The 17792-nt window shown below is 41.8% G+C and overlaps 1 protein-coding gene across 10 annotated transcripts in view; it reads right to left on the reverse strand.

Moving 5' to 3' along the window:
* The window catches only part of KATNAL2 (katanin catalytic subunit A1 like 2), a 91739-nt gene that overhangs the window by 8823 nt on the left and 65124 nt on the right, over positions 1-17792 (reverse strand). For 9 of the 10 annotated variants that reach the window (XM_038543343.1, XM_038543345.1, XM_038543344.1 and 6 more), the window contains 3 exons: positions 17492-17583; positions 15006-15116; positions 508-670 (listed from right to left, as the gene is read on the reverse strand). In XM_038543343.1, coding sequence (XP_038399271.1) covers positions 508-670; positions 15006-15116; positions 17492-17583 — 366 coding nt within the window. Of the gene's footprint in view, positions 1-47; positions 163-507; positions 671-15005; positions 15117-17491; positions 17584-17792 lie in introns of those variants that run through there. The other variant, XM_038543350.1, reaches the window with a different exon arrangement.

Below are 17792 nucleotides of genomic sequence, written 5' to 3' on the forward strand. Positions count from 1 at the left end.
AAATAAGATCATACTTGCCTTTGAGGAACCGCAGAGAACATCATATGTTCAAGTGTCCACTCATAGGGGGCAGTGACAGCAGTGACCAGGAGGGTGGCAGGCCCACACCCTCATTTCCATTTGTAAGAGACTTCTTGTGAATCATCACTAGTCCTTTGCAGCCTAGGGGTTAGGGGTTACCCATTTTGCAGATGAAGAAACAGGCTTCTAGAGTAAGTGGTTTCCCGAGGCCACACAGCTAATAAGGGGAGGGACCAGGATTTGACCCTCAGTTCTCTGAGTGGAAACCCTGTGCTATTCCCACGACATCACTCCACCCTGTTCCTCCCTGCTGGAATGTTTCTGAGGGACGGAGAGCTCACTCTTTCACATTGCACTGCTGGGGCAGCTCCGGTCTTTCCTGAGTGACTCAAGGCATATGCCTCAAACAGCTCAGGAGAGGACCCAGCCCAGAAGATTCTCATAGTGGCCGCCAGGCCTGCAGGCGCTCCCTCCAGGGCAGCCTACCTGGCTCAGCACGCCGTACTCCAGCTCCGTGCGCAGCTCTAGGGCTCTGCTCTTGCTCACAGGGGGCAGCCAGTGGTAGATCATGGCCCGCCTGGCCTCCCGGCTCGGGAGATCAACCAGAATCCTTTTCTCCAGGCGGCGTAACATGGCACAGTCCAGCTCCCTGAGATCATGTAGGAAACAAGGGACATGCCTGGAGCAGTCAACTCACTTCTTAAGCAACAACTATATTGTAAGAACAATTTAGCCATTGTAGGAAGCAATTCTGTGTTTTAACTGTTACTCTATACCTATACCTGAGCAAATAGGACAATTACTTCATGTTGTTTGGGAGAAAGAATTGATTAAAAAAAGGAAATGCATTCCCCAAAACACCTCATGTAAAGGAGATACACTTAGGTGATTTAATTTGGGGGGAAAAAATCCAACTAACAACAACCAAATATGAGTATTCCCATTGCAGTTGTACCATGAATTATTTAGTCTGATCCTGCCAGTGAGTTATGGTTCCTGACAATAACTTGGGCACTCTGGGAAGTACATTAATTCTTCCCAAACTCTCATACATTCTAGAGCAAGTGGCTGTCTCACTCCATTGCTCTGCTGAACTCCAAAAGAGCAAAAGCTCCTTCCAGGGTGCTCAGTGCAAATGTGGCCCTTTGAGACCCTCGTGCCTGCCCCTCCCAAAACACCGTCAGGCCAGCTTTATGCAATTTTGCATCTGCAAGCCAATTCTCTCAACTTCTTAATATAAAATTTCCAAACAAATAGAAAAGTGGAATAAAACAATGGATATCCATTTACCTTCCACCCTAATTCAACGGCAGTTAACTGTTTCATCATATTTGCTTCATATCTATTTATCCAGCCAAGTTCTTTCAAAGTAAATTAAAATTACATCATGAAAGGCCACCCCTTAATGCTTTCACATTTCCCCCGATAAGGACATTTTCTTACATAGCTTCAGTACTATTATGACATCCAACAGAATTAACACTGAATGCATAATGTGCCTATTGCTCATTCCATATTCAAATGTCTCCAGTGATCCCCCAAATATCTTTTCCAACCCAAATCCAATCAAGGATCATGTATTACATATGGTTATATCTCCTAACTCTCTTATCATGTAGACCAATCTCCTTGTCCTGGCTTTGGACTTGGCCTTGACCAAGATAAGACACATTCTGGACTCACCTGATGTTTTCATCATGATTTTGTGTAACTAATTGGTTCTATGCCCTGTCATCTAAGATGGAATTTAGGTCCAAAAGCTTAATTAGAATCAGGGTAATGATTCTTGGTGAGTATATTTCATAGATGATGTCTTTATATTCAATACACCAGGATCCACAGGTTGGTGTGTCTCACCATTAGTGATGTGGTCTTATTGGGATCACCTGGTGACCACAGATATCTCCATTGTAAACATCTCTTCGCAAGTAGTAAGCATTCCATATACAATACGTTGGCACCTCGTGAATACCCCTTTCCCCATCCCCTCTCAACTAGTGGTTTTAGCATCTGTCAATGATCTTTGAATTGGTTATTTCATAAGACTGCAAGATAGTGATTTAAAATTTTTTTTCATTCCAAATGTATTATTTGGCACTGTTTGATAAAATAAGTTTTCCCTCATTAACTGGGGCTCTTTGGTCCCCTTGAATTACTGTGTGTATTAATAGTTCATTTTGAGTGTGAGTTTGTGAACTCTTTATATGTTAATATTTCAGGTTCTTAGAAGGAAAGGAAACGTCTATTTGATTTCCTAGTATAGAAATTAGGTGGTGCCTGTGTGTTGGTCTGGCATAACCATTAGTAAAGAGTAATGGTGAAAGCATCCTCACCAGATATTTCTCATTCATAAAGACACAAAACTTTCAGTGCATCTTCCTGTTTCTCTTACTCTCAATCTGAATCTCTGTGCTGATACTGCTCCCTTTTACCTTGAAAAATGAAAACACTCTTTCAGGGAGCATATGTGAATCCTAATGTGGTGAGACAAGATTTCTTTAAAACTTCTTTTCTTTACCTGTTTTTACTCCAGTCCTGAGCTGAGACTCCATAGTTTGGGGGTGCTTTACCAGCAGTTAACAATCACCTATTGCTTTTTTCCATTTGTTTTGTTCTTTATCAGCCAAGCCCTGTTGAAATTTTATTTCACATCAGAGACTCAGAGCTGCTCCCCCACCGCTGCCCGTGCAGCCATTCCCCATCTCAAAGCCAACATTTGTATTCAAGGCACAGAGTCAAGGAAACGTCACAAAACTCTATGAAATTATTTTTTGTGTTTGAAACCTTAATAAAAGCTTTTCCTTAAGTAGTAGTTCCTAAGCGGCAGGCACCAGCTTCAGCATTTTACAGATATTAACTCACTTAATCCTCACAACAACCGTCTGAGGTAAGTACTATTTTTATACCCATTTTAAGGTAAGGAAACTGAGGCATGGAGGTTGAGTTGCTTGCTTGAGGTCAGAAAGCTAGGGGATAGTGGCAGTGGATTTGAATCCAAACAGTGAGACCCCAAAGCATGCCCCTTGGGCACCCGTCTGATGCCAGCACAGTAACGGCAAGTAGACTGCTGACCATGATGAAATCTCAGGACCCCAAGGACAAAGAGAGGATCATAAAAGCTTCCGGGGAGAAAAAAAGCAGATTACAGACAAAGGATCAGTAATAAGACTTCTCATCAGCAATGTGAGACATTAAAGGAAAATAGAGCAATGCCTTCAGACTTCTAAGGAAAAATAATTTCCAACATAGAAGTCTGTATCTTGATCAGGCAACTAAGTTAGCGGACAGAAAAAAGATATGTTCAACACACGAAGCCTAAAAGTTACCTGCCACTCACCCTTTATCAGGAAGGTACTGAAAGACCAAAGGGAGAGAGTAAACCAAACCAAAGGGCTATACAAGATTCCAGAAACAGAAAGAAAAAGGAATCCCTGGGATGACGAGGTGAGGTGCCAGGGTCTCCTAATCCTACTGGGTGCAGAGGATCATCAGGTCAGGGTGGTGTTGGCAAGAAGATTCCAGCAGACATGTTTCCAAGAAGATGAAATGGATAAGAATACCAAGGATGTTTGAATGAATCCAGAGTGGATTTGGACAGCAGAGAATTGTGACTGAATGGAGGAGGTGGTGGGAAAGGAAAGATGGGGAGGGAGGGAACATGTAATGGAGAAGAAACCATTAAATTCACATTTTAGGAATTCAGTTCAGGTCAGCAATTCTGACCACTTGCCACCACGCGTGTTGTCCCCGCTAAGTCTCCAGAACACAGAAATTAATGAGACACGCTCCCTCCCTATAACTAGAGATACTACTAGGGAGGTTTTGGTCTTGGACTGCAGGAATGTTTAAACGTCGAAGATAAAAATGGGACTTGAGATCAGACTACAACCCAGGAAGGAAACAGACTGCCCTGAAGGAAACTGCAGAGCTGGGGGCGACAAGCAGTTGCTGTATTTCTTTCAAGGGCTTTCCTTGGGCCAGCTGCCCCTCCTTCAACGGCAGGAGACTGCCGAAGGGATGTTCTCTTATAGGGGTACCTTCTCCTGGGTCTCCCCATCCCGTCTAGAGTGACTTCTTATTGAAAGGAAGACCAGACCCCCAGCATGCCTTAGGAAAATGGAGTCATGCAGGAGGTGGGAAAACAATACCTCACTATAGATGTCTGTATTGATCAGCTAATGCCCTAAAGCAAGAGATTTACCTCAAAACTGCTTGTGGGCACAAAATAAGTGCAACTCTCTGACAGCCAGGTCTGATGAATGCACTTTTAATGACATCAATAATAATATAATCATACAAGGGAGGAAACAAAGGACAAATGGAATGTACCCAGGAATTATTCTTTATGCCAATATAGTTATATGAAAGAATTTAACGTGTGGCAACCAGAAAACACTCCCTTTAGCTCCTGCACTTTGATTCTTGACTAGTTATTCTGTTCTCATGTCTCCTTTATGTAGCTTATCTGGTGCTTTCATCACCTCAAAAGGTGAAAGCAACCAGCAGGAGTGACAGGAGACACAGCAGAGCCTCACAAGGCCTCAGGCCAGGCTGCTGGGCCTCTGATCACTGGCCTCCCAGAGAGGTGCCTGGGCCCAGGGGCCTTGGACCCCAGCCCCAAGGGCTTCTGCCCCACACCTGAACTCAGGGCCTTGCCTCAGCCCTTTGCCTGTCTCCCCTGTTAAACCATGAGGTTCCTGGGACAGAGATAATTCCAAATTGTACAGAATTTGAAAACAGAACATAATTCTATTTCATTCATTCAGTAGTTAAAACATATTAGGTTGAAACTATCAGCACAGCAGGAAGAAAAGAACTTTCAGGGGCAACTGGGTGGCTCAGTCAGTTAAGCCTGTGCCTTTGGCTCAGGTCATGATTCTGGGGACCTGGGATGGAGCCCCACGTAGGGCTCCCTGCCCAGTGGGGAGTCTAATTCTCCCTCTCCCTCTGTTCCTCCCTCTGCTTATGTGTTCACTCGTGCTCTCTCTCTCTCTCTCTCTCTCTCTCTGTCAAATAAATATTTTTTTAAAAAAGGAATCACGTTGTAAGCAGCCTTTGCAGTACATCCATAACCAACACAAAGGGAGAGATCATGGCGGCCCTTAAAGAGCAGAGTAAGGAACTGCAGTATTCTGTAGATAATGGGGAGCCAGTGAATAAAGCATTACTTTGTCTCCCACCGTGAACCCCACGTAAGCTGATTTTTATCTCCATTTCCCATGTGGGCCAAACTGGTCAGTTTGCTGTTCTCTGAATCCACGATTTGCCATCCTCGTTGAGCTTCTACTCACGCAATGTTCGCCTACTTTGACTCCCAAGAGCCAAGTCATTTTTACAAGCCTGGTTCAAGTGTGCTCTAGTCCAGAAAAGGCTTTTTTTTTCTTTCTTTTAAATTTCTGTTCTCAGAAATGGCCTCTTCCCTGTACAATTGTATTTTACTTATTGTTTGTATCATTCACAGAGGACTGGCTATATCCTCATCTCATATTATTTGTGTTTATATCTCATTCATTGTCCCAGCAGATAGTCAGGTTCCAGAGGCCAAGAATCATGGACCATAATCCATCCATCATGCAGAATACACAGACTAGGTGCTCAATAAATACTATTTGGATGAATGAATGAATTTTTGGTGCAGGGCTACTGTTTTCATGTAAAAGGGTCTGCTTCCTTAAAGCCCAGCATTTATATATGAAAGTTTATCTAATTTGTTGAAAATTAGCATTGTATAGTCATTAGCTCTAATTAATAGAGAAAGTCAGTATCAACTTGAGCAATGGGAATAAAACTTTCTATTTTCATCTTTAGTGAAGAAAATGGAAACAATGATTTTTAGGGGATGATTCATCAAACTCACTTAGCTAGGCAATGCTTTTGAAGATGAATTGAAAGATGCCCAGGGCACCTGGGTGGCTCAGTCGGTTAACTGTCTGCCTTGGGCTCAGGTCATGATCCCAGAGTCTCACGGTGGAGCCCCAAGTCAGGCTTCTTGTTCAGTAAGGAGTCTGCTTCTCCTTTTCCCTCTGCCCCTCCCTCAGCTTGTGCGCGCTCTCTCTCTCTCTCAAATAAATAAATATTTTTAAAAAGATGAGTCCCCAGGTGGGAGTCTCCAGCCTCTCATCTCCAGAGACTTCTCATTCTGAGGAGTGAATTCACAGGCCTGAGACAAGAGGATCCAGCAGGAAAGTCTAGAACATAATCAGTTCAGTTTATACCCTACCGATATTTGGGTTAAGAGCATCATTTCTTTATAATAAAGAGTAAAAATTACTTCTAATTACTACAATACCAACAAAGAAGATATAGTCCCATTACTCTTGCCAGCAAATATATTATCAATAATTGATTTTAAAAATGGGAAGATTGGGCAGCCCCGGTGGTGCAGCGGTTTAGTGCCACCTGCAGCCCAGGGCGTGATCCTGGAGTCCTGGGATCAGGTCCCACGTCGGGTTCCCTGCATGGAACCTGCTTCTCTCTCTCCCTGTGTCTCTGCCTCTCTCTCTCTCTCTCTCTCTCTCATAAATAAAGTCTTTTTTAAAAAATGGGAAGACTGTTTCCAGCAAAATGAAGAACTCTAGGTATCCAGAAATCTCTTGTTATAAAGCCCCTTTAAAAACGATGAATTGTAGAAAACACTTTTGGACACATGATAAATGAGCCCACAAGGGAGCAGGGCCAAAATCCTTGAGGACTAAAAATGAAGAGGAAGCTGAAAATCAACACTGAGCAGTTGAAGCTGAAGCTGTGTCTGACTTGGGTTGTTCGCCTCTTATTTACAAAAAGGTTCAGATCTGGAAGCTTACGTTTGGGGTAGCATAGGCAGCCTTGGGCCCATTCAAGATGGGAGGTGGAATCAAGGCCCATCACATAAAACAACCAGAGGACACATCCTCTGTGAAAGGGTGTGTTAGAAAAATATGTCCACTACCAAAGAAGGAACAGGAAACCCGTCTTGTACTTTAGGGTTGGGAAAAGTCTTCCTTCATAATTCAGAACTACAGACCTACCCCCGTGGGCAAGATCAGAGAAACCTTAAGTTGAGGATTGCCTTAAGTGGTCTAAAGCTTGATACAGTCCAACATACATTTTCTCTGGAAGGGCACATGCAAGGCTCACAGACAGAGTCTCCTTTATTAAATGTAATGTAAGCTCACCATCTAAAATGACACGACCGGTAACAAACCACCAGGAATGAAAGTAGGATGAACTAATGGAATTAGACTCCACTAATTTGGAGCATAAAATCATTGTGTTTAGGATGTATCACAGCTCAAAGGCAACCAAAGAGAAGGGAAGAGACTTTCACTTCTGACCAAGATGGAACAGCCCTCCCCTCCTAGAACCAAAAAAAAAAAAAAAAAAAAAAAAAAAAAAAAAAAAATCCCTGGACATGATAGAGCAAACAAGTACCAGGAAACACTGAAATAGGCTAGGCCCCCCCAGGACTTGAGGGATGATGTGGCTCCTCTGGATTTTCTTTCTGACTCTCGTATGCCCCTAGCAGGGTACTGGAAGCCACGCCCCAAAACCATTAAAATGCACAGGCAAAAGGCCATTCCCTTTATCCAAAGGACTATGAACACCTTTTTGATGATACCTGCTGGGAGCTGAGTCATGGTGGGAGGAGCGTGATTCAGCAGGCTGATGCCGTTTTAAAACCCTCAAGAAAAAGAAAAGAAAAATTGAATAATCATGGCCCACCCATAGAGTGGATTTCTACATGGAATTGGGCAGATTTTCAAACTTGTCCACAATATATGAAGGGAAAGAAAAAAAAAAAAACAGGCCATAAAACAAATGCATCCATGGAATGATCATATTTTTTTTTATCATGTGTGTGTACACTGGACACACACACAAGACTCTGGGAAGATTTATATTTGCCAGGGTATAGTTACAGGGGACCGTTCACTCTCTTTTTTTTAAAAAAAAATATTTTATTTATTCATTCAGAGAGAGAGAGAGAGAGGGAGACAGGCAGAGGGAGAAGTAGGCTCCATGCAGGGAGCCTGATGTGAGACTCGATCCTGGGACTCCAGGATCATATCCTGGGCTGAAGGCAGCGCTAAACCGCTGAGCCACCCGGGCTGCCCGGGACCGTTCACTTTCAAGCAATACCAAAGCATAGAAAATATTTTTAACAAACATGGATTACTTTTCTGCATAGCCAAAACAGTCAAAGTATTTCCCTCTTTGGGGGAAAAAAATTACCATGGAAAGCTGCACAGGCAACCGATGATAATAACTAAACCATTTTCACCAGGTGTATACAAAAATGCTCATACCTGTGTCACAATGGTAAGGTTATCAGTACTTTTTTTCTAGCTCTCAAATTACCCATAAAACAGTTATATTAATTTCATACTTTGTAAAATTTGGTTTTAAAATTATAGTTCATGTGTCAACCTGCTATTAAGAAGCAAAAGTAATGCCACAGGAGGCCAGGTTGAAAGACATTTATGTCTGACAGAACCAAGCAAATGGAGTAGGATGTGAAGGGGACAAGGGCAAGGTTACTAGTAGCCACCTCCTGCTTAGTCAGTCCTGTGCCTTCCCCACTGCACCCACTCAGCCACACCACACTCTTCTTTCCTGGTTGTGTCAGAGTCACCCATCAACCTCATGTGGACAATCACAGACTCCATACCATTGCATGGCATCGTGACGTCATGTATGGACAGAAGCAATCTCCAGCAAAACAGTCTGACTGACCACTGGTAGGGACCAAAATAACAGTGAACAGTAAAAAGCCTACAGGCATGATGGAATGCAACTGCAGTGAAAGATGCAGTCCTCAGATCAGACTGAGTTCATGCACACTAGTTTCCCAAAGCATTCTCAAATGGAACACTGGTCTTGTGAGATGCTCTTTGAGGAAAAGATTTTGGGGCCAAATAAGTATGGAAAATACTGCTTTCTCATAGCTTCTCTTGGAGAGTCCCAACACACAATAACATCTGAAAGGCACTAGGAAGTCCTGCCATGGGGGGACACCAGTTGTACTGTCTTTAATTCGATACCTCTTGAACTTGTTGATCACTAGATTCTACTCTTTGGATAAGGCTTACTGACCTATGGCAGACCACTCTCAGAGAGATGTTGGTCTAGAGGGTGATGACAGCCGAGGCATGAGCCTTTTCCCTGGAGCCCACGAAATGCATGGAGAGATTGTGGAAGAACTGGGGTTATATGTGCTGAGCTCTTAAATCGTATGCACATACTTTTATAGAACTATCACAGCAAAGAGAAGACAGATACAGGAAGAAGTCAGTTTACATAGGTAAGTTCTCACACATTTCCAGTGCAATAATCTCTTGGATCTTAAGCTTTCTTCTGAATAGCAGGATTGGGTTGATTTGTGTGTTTTTAATCCAAAGTTTGATCATACTCAGTGTCTGATTTTTAAGAAAGATAGTGGTATCTCTAGCCCTTCTGCAATAGAAAATAAGAGAGGAGTTTCATCATGCTTCACACATAAAATTTCCACACCTTATTTGTACAAACTACCATCAAGTTAAATAGACATCTAAAGATGGCATTTGCCTTAATGGCCTTGTTCAGTATTTTCTTTCCCTCTGGACTCTCAGGCCTGAGTTTGTGTGTACTTAACAACTGAGGCGGGTCAAATTAGCCCTAATTGTGCTCACTGAACATTTCTTACATGGCTGTTCTTTCAATGATAATACTACAAATGCAACATTTGTTATTCTCCTCATTGTTTATTTACACATCAAATGACACAGATGCTGCGCTGTTATTTCTTGCTTCCTTCTAGTCATCTCTGTGATGCTACAGATGAGAGAAGGTGCTCCTTGGAGCAGCATGAGTAAAAGATGCTGCATGCCATCTCACTGCCAAAAAGGGAAAAATGACTAACCCTTTGAGACAGAATGGACTCTCCAGGGAAAATGATAAGCTCACAAGTAGTAAACAATAGCTTAGTGCCCTGAAAGATGCTAGAGGTGAGAACTACCACTAGCCAACCATGAAGAATCTCTTTTGGGATTTTAAGATTGGGTTTTTATATAGTTTGGTATGATTTAGTTATTTCCCCCAGAAGGACAGTCTGCTTTAATCAGATAATTTTATTCCCTCATGTAAGACCCTGAAGCCAAGCTAAAGGTCTGTTCCAATATCTTCGATAAGAATGCAGTATTTCCTAATAGGTGAACTGGGGCAGTATGTAGCAAGGGGCTTAAAAACCACCCATATCCTTTTATACAGTAATCCTACTTCTGGAAATCTGTCCTAAAGAAAAAAAATAAATTTTGGTCAAAGATTTTTATTCAAGGAAGTTCATTTCAGTGTTATTTATAATAGGGAAAAGTTGGGAGCATCATATATGTTCAACAGGAAAGGAATGATTAACTAAATTGTGGTATATTCACATGTGGGAATTTTGGACAGCCATTACAAAATCCAATTTTCAAAGATTATTTAATGACTTTGGAAATGTTCTCACTATAATGTTAAGTAATGAAAGCAGGACACTAGTGGGAATACAAAATGTACAACCTCTATGGAGGGAAATTTGGCAATCTCTACTATAATTTCATGCACATTAACCCTTTGACCCAGCAGTTCTATTTCCAGGAACCTGTCCCAAAGATACACTGGCAAATACACAAAGTGATATATGCACACTATTATTCATTGCAGCATTATACATAATAGCAAGAGTAGGAATAACCCAAATGCCCATCATCAGGTGATTGGGATAGATTATCATGTGCACAAAATGGAACATACACAGCTGTAAAGGGAGAGAGGAAGAACTTTCTGCTCAGAACATTTTGTCTAAAAAAAATTAAAGATACAGAACAATTTATATAATATGCCACCTTATCTGTTAGTTAACCAAATTCAATTATTTTATGAAGTTAAAAAAAAAAACACCTTGAGAGTTCATCAGTGGGGCATGTGACATTTGTCTCTATATAGTGTCTGTCACTTACTTCTGTTCAATGAGTCTCGGCTAGGGATGATTTTATCTACCAGGGAACATTTGGCAATGTCAGAAAGCAAATCTTGGTTGTTACAATGGGGGGTCGTGCTACTGGTATCTTGCAAGGAAAGGCCAGAATGCTACTCAGCCTCATACAATGTGCAGGACAGCCCCCACAGCAAAGCATTATCTGCCCCAAAATGTCAGTAGTGCTGAGGTTAAGAAATCCTGAATTAGTACTTCCATCTTAGGCTAAGTATGTACCATCTTCCTCACCAAAATGTTGCTGTCATGAGAGTATTGGTACTATTAATGAGAAACTCTGTTACATACACAAATATGAAATATATCTACATATGAGGATTAAGTGAATATTAATATGAATGTTAAGAACTAAGATTTTCACAATTAGAGAAAAGATACAAATAAAAAATCAAATAATTTAGCTCTTATAATCTTAAATTCAAATGGGAAATACTTGTATAAAGTCATTATTTGCTTCTTTTGAAAACTATGCATTTCCCTATTTCTGCCCAATCAGAAGGCCAAGAAGCAATGATAACCCAGTTAGCAAGGAGCACCCCTTATCGTGAGATTGCCATCTCTAAATATTATTTTTCCCATTAAAGGATACAAGGAGTGCAATCCAGACAATTTAGATGTATCCAGGACAGTCTCCCTGGCAATCAAGTCAGTGGCGAGTGGGAAAAAAAAGGGAAGGTGGTCTGTTCAGACTAAAGGACACTTAAGAGAAAAACCAATTACAAAATGCAAACCTTGCTTGGATTCTGGTTCAGTAAATCAATTGTAAAAGGACATTTTGGAACAATATGGGAAATCTGGATATAAACTGGGTATTAGATGATATGGAGAGATTACTGTTAATTTTGTTGGGGAGTGGTAATGACATAGTACAGTCATGTAAGAAAATGTCCTTTTCGAAAAAAAATATGTGTACTGAAGTACATTTGTGAGAAGTAACATGATGATGGGCACATGACAATCTGGGATATACTTTAAGGTACTGCAACAAAACGAGGGAGGGGCAGGCACAGATTAAATCAATTGGGCAAGATGTTAGTTACCGAAACTGGGAAATGGTGGGTATTTTTCCACTTCTATATTGTCTGTTTGGAGTTTTTGAGGATAAGAAGTGGTTTTTTGTTTTTGTTTTTTTGTTTTTGTTTTTTGTTTTGTTTTGTTTTGAGCCCAGCATTGCTCAAGGATGGGTCAGAAAGAACACATTGGTTCCAAGGTACATTGTAATGATGCAGGCAAAGCTCAAAAGCATGTGCATATTTGCCATTTACCTTCATGAAGGGCAATTCTTTTGGAAAAGCCTTCTAAGCTTCTTTAACATTTGATTGGTTGCCTTTTTTTCTTCCTTGATCATCTTATTGGGGGTTTACCCCAAAAAAAAACCCGATTTCCCACCTCAGGGAAATTGCAGCAGCACAGTAACTTCCTCAACAAAGTCCTAGGTAGTCACTGGGAATAGAAGAGAACCTTCTGTGTAGGTCTCCTTGGGGAGCACAGACATTCCCAGAGCCATGCACCCTCTCCCGTTGACGACTCCCATAGTCCCCCTTGGACAGGAGTTAAAGTGCTAATGATTGACCCTATTTCAAATGGATGAAGCAATGGAGATTCTCTGAGGGATTTTACAATCACATTGAAAATGACAGTTCTCTGCTTGGACTCCACTCTAATATTTGTATGTAAATACCTCTATTGTGAACATATAAAATGTGGATCACCTTACACATTGGTGAAATTGGGTAAATTCAAGGGAAGGTGGAACTAGGTTGAAATTAGGAATTGATTTAAAATAATAGATTGCATATGAACATCATCTTCTCTCTCTCTTTTTTTTTTCATCTTTTTTCAGTGACTTCTTTGCGAGCAAGAGAAACAACAGAAGAGCTTTTGTTTTCATCTTTGAATGTGGAAACAGAAATGGTAGGGGTGAGGGTGAGGAAATAGTGTCAGAAGTCTCAGCTCTGTTGCAGATTTGCTGTTGACTTTGGGTAGATTTACCTTCCTTAACCTTGGTCCCTGTCTGTGAATGGGAAGAACAGCATTTCCTTATCTGTCTCCTGTCTTACCTGCAGCTCAAAAGAAATAATGTATGTGAAGATATTCTTGGAACTATAAAGGGATTATAATTGTTTTTTAAATATACTCTCCAAGTAAATACTGTTTTTCCCTCATCAACATCTCTTATTTCCCAATTCCACTTCTAGAATTGTTCATAAACCACTCTGGGATATGGTTTGAATAAAAGACTCTGAGACTAGATTATATTTTCAATTAGAAATTATTTAGCTTCCTATTTACTATGCAACATTAAAGATTTTACTCCTAATTTTTTAAAACAAGTTTGATTTTAATACCATTATAAGTATAAACATATTATTTCTGGAATATTCCTTGAATCCTGCCTGAAGACTTTAGCATTTTATAGTTCTCTGCAAAGCCCTGCTTAAATATAGTAAATAATTTGACTTGAAAGTTAAAATGTCCATTTTTAAAAAAATTTTTTATTTATTTATTCATGAGAGAAACAGAGAAAGAGAGAGAGGCAGAGACACAGGCAGAGGGAGAAGCAGGAAGCCCAACATGGGACTCGATCCCGGGTCTCCAGGATCAGGCCCTGGGCTGAAGGCGGCACTAAACCACTGAGCTACTCGGGCTGCCCTGTCCTTTTTTTTTTTTTTTTTTAAGATTTTTATTTATTTGGAAAAAAAAAAAAAGGGATCCCTGGGTAACGCAGCGGTTTAGCGCCTGCCTTTGGCCCAGGGCGCGATCCTGGAGACCCGGGATCAAATCCCACGTTGGGCTCCCGGTGCATGGAGCCTGCTTCTTCCTCTGCCTGTGTCTCTGCCTCTCTCTCTCTCTCTCTCTCTCTCTGTGACTATCATAAAAAAAAAAAAAAAAAAAAGATTTTTATTTATTTGGGCAGCCTGGGTGGCTCAGTGTCTTAGTGCCGCCTTCAGCCCAGGGTGTGATCCTGGAGACTTGGGATCGAGTCCCACGTCGCGCTCCCTGCATGGAGCCTGCTTCTCCCTCTGCCTGTGCTGTCTCTGCCTGTATCTCTGCCTTTCTCTCTCTGTATCTCTCATGAATATGTAAATAAAATCTTTAAAAAAAAGATTTTTATTTATTTGAGTGGGGGGAGAGCACAAACAGGGGGAGAGGCAGAGGGAGAAGGAGAAACAGGCTCCTCACTGAGCATGGAGCCCAACATGAGACTTGACATGGAGCTCGATCCCAGGACTCTGAGACCGTGGCCTGAGCTGAAGTCAGACACTTAACTGACTCAGCCACCCAGGCACCCCAAAATGTCCATTTTAAATATTGTTAGTGGGCAGCCCCTGTGGTGCAGCAGTTTGGAGCTGCCTGCGGCCTGGGGTGTGATCCTAGAGACCAGGGATCAAGTCCCACATCGGGCTCCCTGCATGGAGCCTGCTTCTCCCTCTGCCTGTGTCTCTGCCTCTCTCTCTCTCTCTCTGAATAAATAAATAAAATCTTTAAAAAATAATAAAATAAAAAAAATAAATATTGTTAGTGGTAGGCAGAGTTATGTTATGTTGTTATGTTATGTATGTTATGTTCCTCCTACTGAGGCAGATTCTGTCCTCTACAAATCACAAGGACTGAGGACTTGACCAGGAAAGACTTCAGGTTACTCTTCCAGGGGTGGAACCAAACAAACCTTTGCCCAAAATGGTCAATATAATGTCTTCATCCATACTCAGTGGCTCATGAAATGTATTCAAGAGGCACCTGAGTGGCTCAGTCAGTTAAACATTGGACTCTCTATTTCGGTTCAGGTCATGATAATCAGGGTCATGAGATCAAGCCCCACATCGGGCTTCACACTAAGTGGAAAGTCTGCTTGAGATTCTCTCTTTCCATCTCTCTTCCTCTGCCCCTCTCCTGCTCACTCTTTCTTTATCTCTCTCTCTCTCTCTCTCTCTCAAATAAATACATCTTTTTAAAAAGTGTATTCAAAAAAATGTATTCTAAAATCTCTTACCATGGCAGGTTAGAGGCTGCTAAGACAAACACGAGATCCTCTGAGCGAGCCAGCCCATCCATTTGCACTAGTAACTCTGTCTTCATCCGAAGGCTTCCTTCATGCTCTCCCCTACAGAGACACAGAGGTGAGATTCTCCCAAGACACAGAGCCTTTGCTTCCAGGACAGGAGTGGCACTCACAGCGATGAATCAGTGCCCGTAGAACAGGTTCTCTGCCTCATTCTTAGGAGCCACTCATACTAGAGTTGGAGGAAGCAAGCGCTTTGGTACTGTTTTCACGTAGAGGGTGGTAGAAAGGAAATAAATGAATATAGTGGCAATAATGAAAAGAAAACCAACAGTTGGTAGTTAAAGAGAAAACAGCTGAAGGGTAGAAAGATCCCTGATGGATTTAATGCAGCCTTGCTGTGTCTACCTGCAGTACTACTTGCCCTTGGTAAGAACGCTATAATTGAGAAGAATCCTTTCATTTCTATAGCAGACATGAATGTACTTTTATACACAGCATTTCTTTTAATATAACTTGTGGATATAATCTACTGAAGAAGAGAGATGAGCTACTACAATGAATCTGTTGCATTCTTGTCTAATAAGAGGCAAGATAATGACGTGGAAAGTATGCTTTCCTGGCACAGCAGATGAGGGCTGTCTTCTGTGCAAATTCACCCTCTGAGCCCTACCTCCACCATGGCCAAAGACCCTTCCACCAAGAAAGAGCTCACTACAGGACCAAACAATCTAAATTGGCTCTAAATACTGACCATGTTCAGCAGGCTTTCCTTCCTCCTCACTTATATAGATTGACGATAAAAAAATGCCTTTCTTAAAAAGAAAAAGATTTTACTTATTCATCCATGAGAGACATACAGAGAGGCAGAGACATAGGCAGAGGGAGAAGCAGGCTCCATGCAGGGAGCCCGATGTGGGATTCGATCCTGGGATCCTAGGATCACGACCTGAGACAAAGGCAGATGCTCAACCACTGAGCCACCCAGATGCCCCCCAAAATGCCCTTCTTGGACAATACAGCATTCAGCCTCTCATCTCTGCGTGTGAATGGTGGCAGCATAGATTAGGCATGTGTTTTTTTAAAAACTGTGCTGCTCACTGTCATACAACCTTTTTCTAAGAGAAAGGACAGTCTCACGGGGTAGTTTTATATTTATTTAGCATTCACTCATGATTATTCTTTTAACATCATATGACCCAAGAAGTCTTCAGAGCACCTGATCCCTTGAAGACTCTAGTTTTCGAGTTCAAGTTCCAGACAAGGAAGCTGACATTCAGCTCAAAACCTGGAGCACTCTCAAAGATAGCTGATGAAGTCTCCTAATGCGCACTTTCAAAGCTGTGGGGAACCCTAAAAATGGAGATCAACAAAGCGAATGGAAGAACAAGTGCACAGATAACAATAGTAAGGCAGGCCAGGTGGGCTGGGTCTTCGCAGAGGGAATGACCACTGGGGTGGTCTGTCTTCTGGGTGCCCAGCTGGGTGCCTATGCACTTGTCTGTAGAAAGAGACAGGGTGTCCCAGCCTAGCTGCCTAGCACCCATTAAGCCATGGCAATTGTCCCATTTAAATCAATGCCATGCCTCTTGGGTGCATCTTAATGGTTCTTCTTCTGTTAGGAAAATGATCTTCAACAAGTAAAATTTCATAAATTATATTGTAGTTATATGTCCAAGAAGCTAAATATTTGCCTTTTATTACTATTAGCTCTGCCTTGATGATGGACCATTAGAGGCCATTAAAAAATGCAGCTGCGTTGAGATTTCCCAGAGACCTATTTTTCCAAGCCAGGTTTAGTAAAAAGCTTCAAAGAAGAATACTTCTGATGAAGACAAAAAGACTTTAACACACACACACACACACACGTACACACACACAGCAGGCTCATTGCAGTCTGAGATGTGTTCTTTCCTACAGGGGACATTAGTGGACATTTAATCTTTAGAGATAACATATGTGACAGATGTAAAATCAGACAAGCTGAGCCACAACTGTGGCTGATGTCACAGAGAAGTGGTGGCTTCCCTGGCCTCACACACCTTGTCAAGGGCTTCCTCTTGGGACTTGGCCTTTGTAGCCCCGTTCCCCACATGCAGCCCCTCTGGCTCCAGAGGAGGTGGTCACAGGCAGCTATTTTGAGCCAGCAAGACCGTTATGGCAGCCTGGGATTGTGGGGCTGGGTGATCTTCAGGCCTGAAAACCACTCTGTGGGGAAAGGGGGAGGGAGGATGACATTTCCTCCGGTTATAAAAACTACTTAAATCAGCTATTCAGTTAACAGGATCTAATTTAAAGACCTTTCCATGTGTCTGCAGAAAATTTGTGGGCTTATTAATAGGCTCATTCTGCTGGTAAATGTCGATGAGCTTCCGACCATCAAACACACTTACAAGAGGGGAGAAGTGATGACCAAAAACAAAACAAAACAAAACAAAACAAAACAAAACAAAACAAAACAAAAAAACCCCTGTTACCCAGGAGCCGTGCCTCTCTGACTCATCACTGACTCCAGCTCGTCCAGGAAGATGGTGGAGGGGGCGTGATAGCGGGCAAGTTCAAATAACACCTGGTTGGGAGAAAAGCAACCACATGTTCAAACTCATATACTTAAGTTAAAGTTCACATATGCTCCCAGAGATTAAAAGCTTAGGATGGCTGTAATATTAAGCATATATAAATAAATGTTAAGCACTCTGTTCTTTCATAATAACTTTATGATCTTTGCAATTATTTCTCCTTAGCACAACCCCATGGATGGTGCAATTATTTCCATTT

Source organism: Canis lupus, chromosome 7 (assembly GCF_011100685.1).
Source record: "Canis lupus familiaris isolate Mischka breed German Shepherd chromosome 7, alternate assembly UU_Cfam_GSD_1.0, whole genome shotgun sequence".
Taxonomy (NCBI): Eukaryota; Metazoa; Chordata; class Mammalia; order Carnivora; family Canidae; genus Canis; species Canis lupus.